Consider the following 4,300-nt stretch of genomic DNA (forward strand, 5'->3'; position numbering starts at 1 on the left):
GGCTGGGGGCTGGGGGGAGGAGGGGTTGCTGGCCCCAGGAATTCTCCTGAGGGCCAGGGTCTGTTTGTAAGCCTTCAGACAACATTGCTTGTATTTTAAGTGCACAAGGATTTCTCATTCAGAGTCATTTGACATGCAGATAATCACAGATTTTTAAAGGCTGTTGTCATGGTTTTGTCTCTGAAAGATGGCTATGTGCTGATGAGAGCCTTGAAGCCAGCTCTGGGACCTCAGTCCTGGTGGCCTTGGGATTCAGAAGGAGATAAGAGAAGCAATTCTGAGACTTGTCTGTCAGTGGTCCTTGGCCTTCCTGTCTGGATTCAGTTAACCATTTAGCCCCACTGTTCTTTTCTTTTTTCTTTTTCTTTTTTTTTTCTAAACCATTCTTCATCTGAGATGGTTTCACATGGAACACGGGTGGCAAAATCAGTTGATATTTTTCTGAATGTGATCTTTTCTGGAGGGTTAGCGGTGGGGCAGAGAATTGATCTGCCTTTCTGTGGTCAACTTAGATGAAGGGCTAGGGATCCAATCAGTTACATCCCGAGCATCATGTTAGAGAAGGCAGTGCTTTATGCCCCCCCACAAGGAAGTGTCAACGGTGGGATTTCAGGCTGGGCAGCACATATAAGGGTGAGGGATCGGTCTGGTGGGAGAGAGACAGCAGTGAAAAGTGGAGGGCGAGGGAGACCCTTTAAGACACGTATCGCCGGGGTGTGAGGCTGGCCCCAGGGAACACTTTGGCACATGCAGCCGGGCGTCTTCCATCACCACCTGATTTGTCTGGGAGCCTGAGAGCCTGACTTACTGTTGCCCTTGGGGCCACACGGCATAGCAGTTCCTTCTCACCACACTGCATTTCACTCCTGTTTGCGATGGGTTTCACCGCAGTGGGCGGTGTGGAGGTGGTTCTTGTTTAGTTTTGCGTTGTTTTGATTAGGGCTTCCATCCAGAGGAGGCGAACTGGATACTCTGAACCAAACACAGAGACCACCTCTGATAGGAAATTGGAGCTCCCTGAAATGTAGGCAGCCCGGTTGGAGGGATTTGGAAGAGGTTGCTTCACGCTGTGGATTTAGCGAGGCCTCCTGGCAGCAGGCCCACCGAGGGTGGAAGGATGGAGCCCGTCGGGGGTCTGCGGTTTGCGGGGGAGCTTGTCCTTCCACCGTCTGACATTTTGGCGACTTGATTTATTGGCCTGAGCCTCATGCGGTCTCTTTTCCTTTGCAGACAGAGATTGCGAAGAGACTGAACACGATTTTAGCACAGATCATGCCTTTCCTGTCACAAGAGGTAAGCCCTTCTTTTACTGTGCCCTCCGTTTCTTGCAGAGCAGCCCAGTGGCTGCCTAGGTCTCACCGGAGCCCCAGCCCCTGTCCGTTCACGTGGACTGAAGTTGACAGCCTGGGGCTTTACAGAAGCCCCTCTGGCACATCAGAGGGGCCACTTGCTCCTTCAGTGGAACCTGTTCTCTGCCCTTGCCTGAGCCCCGAGAGGAGGGTCCTGGCCTGTGGAGGGGCTAACAGTGGGCAGTGGGTACCGCTGTGCCTCCCCCCGCACCCCCGGCCCTACCCCATCCCAACCCGCATTCCCAGCCTCTGCTTCCCCGTGCCCCAGCTTCCACACCTGGAGACATCTAAGAGCAAGGAAGCCTGGCCAGTTAGCACCGAGGGCCAGACCCTGCAAGGAGAACCACTACCCAAAGGGGACCCCGGCCCCCGGGACAGAGTGTCCTCATCAGAGGCATGACCAAGTCAGTCACATCATCTTCTAAGCACACTTTTGCAAGAGACTCCCGCTTGAGGCAGGGCTGGACCAGTGGGCAGTAGGAGAAAAGCATCTCCAAGGAGGCCCCGTGGTGTAGGGCAGATGGGTGGGCTGCCCGAGAGGGGCCCCTTTCCATCCAGCAGAGCTCACTCCAGCCTGGGGCAGGCCTGCCCTCCAGGCCCCCGTCAGTGGCTTAGACCACCCTCGCTCCCTCCGGGATTCCTGGGTCTCTGAGTCACAGTAGTGACCCATACATGATTGAATTCATGTAAAAACAGGTTATGATGATGTCCTAGGAGCTTGCAACCCATTAGGGGAGACAGCTGCCTATGAAGCCGTTTCACCTCGAGGCTGAAGGGAATGAATGCGCTAAAAGAAAAAAGGATTTTTTAAACAGACTCTATTTTTTATAGTTTGAGATTCACAGCAAAACTGAGTGGAAGGTACAGAGATGTCCCCTAGCCTTCCCCACCATCAACATCCCACACCAGAGTAACTGATGAACCTACATCGACACATCACCCAATTCCCAGCTTATAACATTGTGCCATTTTTTTGTTGCTGTTCGTTTTCTATTGAGATAGATACAGGTTGAGTATCTGTAGATACACGTACTTTTCCTCTGAACCCTTTGGGTGTGAGTTGCAGACATCCTGACAACTCACAGCACTCACTGCTCCAGCTGCCTCTCCTAACAGGACACCCTTCTACGTGACTGCACTATTGTCACCACATTTAGAAAATGAATAATCATTCAGTAGCATCTTCTAATATCCAGCCTGGATGTTAGTTTGGGGCTTTATGCCCGGAAGGAAGTTTTTTTGTCTCAGATGCCTGGAAGGAAGTTTTTTTGTCTGTGCGGCGGAGGGAGATGGTCGACAAATAGCCCTATTTTGGCTCTTTTGTATTTTAACTTAAAACTCTGGCAAGTGTGGATTACAGAAGTCATAGGCACGCATTGAGAAGGGTATAAAGGGTCCCCCGTCCTCCCTGTGTCCTGCTTTGGTCAGTGGACCTCCTCTGCCTCCTGTGTCACCACCTGTCCCCTACCCCCGTGCCTCCGTGGTTGGTCGAGGAAGGCGGCCGCCTCTAACACAAACCTGGTTCCTCCAGCACCAGCAGCAGGTGGCGCAGGCGGTGGAGCGAGCCAAGCAGGTCACCATGACGGAGCTGAACGCCATCATCGGGGTACGTGGACTCCCCAATCTGCCTCTCACCGTGTGTATAGCCCTTTTATTCCTCTCATTTACCATAACCAGAGATGGACCCTGACCTTAGCTGGCCTCAAAGAATGGCAGCCCCAGGGCTCCAGCCTCTCCCAGCATCTCATGGGCTTGGACCCGCCTAGAGATCTCCCCCTGTGGCTCCCTGGTTGCCTCTCACTCCCCAAGTTAAAGCAGTGCCCAACACTACCCGATCCACCTCGAAATTCATCAGCCCCATCCTTTCCCGGCTTTCGGTGTCTCCAACATTGAGGGTGGGGGGGGGGGGGACTCTGGGATCACCTTGGAGGCCAACCTGATTTCTCCCACCTCCCCAGGGGCCTGTCCCCTCACTGGCAAAGGTCTACCCTTCTTTGGCCACCTGGGATCAGAACTGTCTCTGCTGTACTGTGATGTGAAACGTGCTGTGGCATTTGGGTCTGGGCCTTGCTGTCCCATGCGCTGAGCTGCCTGGCGGAGTCTTCATCATGGGCCCATGTCAAGTCCAGGCAGGGCCCCTGGCTAGGTCTCCCTGATGTTCTAGAAGTCCCGTCTCACCCGGGAACAGGAAAAGATAATGCAGAGAGTGCTTCATGAGGCCCCCACTTCTGGTCCGGCCCCTCAGTGAAAGGAGCAAGCCAGATCTCTCCCCTTTAGTGTTTCTACCTGGCTCACATCTTTAGTGCATTTCTGGGATTCACACAGCATCTTTCTCCTGCTTGCTGCTTTGGTATGAGGCTGCTAAAGGATATTTAAGACAGGCATCTGAGGAGAAACAGGTTTTTTAAGGGGACTTCGGGCAAGGCTCTTAGCCTCAGGATGCACCTGTCCACCTTTGGTCCCTAAAATGAACACGGTGGGTGAGATCACTGCTTCCCATCCACAGATGGCTGAGTCCAGGTCCCCAACGGAGCTTCTGAGCAATAAATTCTAGGGCACTCACCCCAGAGTTCTTTTCCATAGGTTCGGGGTGGACCCGGAAATCTGTGTTTTTGAAGTTTTCTGGATCATTCGGAAGGATAGTCAGGCTTGGGAAGCAGTGGACTGGTTGGCTGAGGTCCCTCTAGCCCTCTGCTTGGTCCTCATTCCTCCTCTTGTTCTTAAGTACGGTCATTATTTCAAGGTGGAACTGAAGGCCTAGAATGTTCTGCTTGGTGCGATGAATGGTGATGACTCTGGGCTCTTCATTCTGGGGCAGAAACCTGGAGACCTGTGTTCTAGTTAAGCCTCTGCCCCATGTGACCTCAGGCAGTCCCATCTCTTCCTCGGGCCTTAGTTTCTGCATCTGTTACAGGAGGGGGTAGACCAGCTCATCTCTTTGGGCCAGGAAT

At 53.1% G+C, this 4,300-nt stretch overlaps 1 protein-coding gene across 12 annotated transcripts in view; it reads left to right on the forward strand.

The window, feature by feature from the left end:
• Positions 1-4,300, forward strand: part of TLE3 (TLE family member 3, transcriptional corepressor) — a 45,823-nt gene that overhangs the window by 19,398 nt on the left and 22,125 nt on the right. For 9 of the 12 annotated variants that reach the window (XM_007467859.1, XM_007467849.1, XM_007467850.1 and 6 more), the window contains exons 5-6: positions 1,231-1,293; positions 2,881-2,955. In XM_007467859.1, coding sequence (XP_007467921.1) covers positions 1,231-1,293; positions 2,881-2,955 — 138 coding nt within the window. Of the gene's footprint in view, positions 1-1,230; positions 1,294-2,880; positions 2,986-4,300 lie in introns of all 12 variants that reach the window. The other 3 variants (XM_007467848.1, XM_007467857.1, XM_007467855.1) reach the window with 2 other exon arrangements.

Source organism: Lipotes vexillifer, unplaced genomic scaffold, assembly GCF_000442215.2.
Source record: "Lipotes vexillifer unplaced genomic scaffold, Lipotes_vexillifer_v1.1 scaffold792, whole genome shotgun sequence".
Lineage (NCBI taxonomy): Eukaryota > Metazoa > Chordata > Mammalia > Artiodactyla > Lipotidae > Lipotes > Lipotes vexillifer.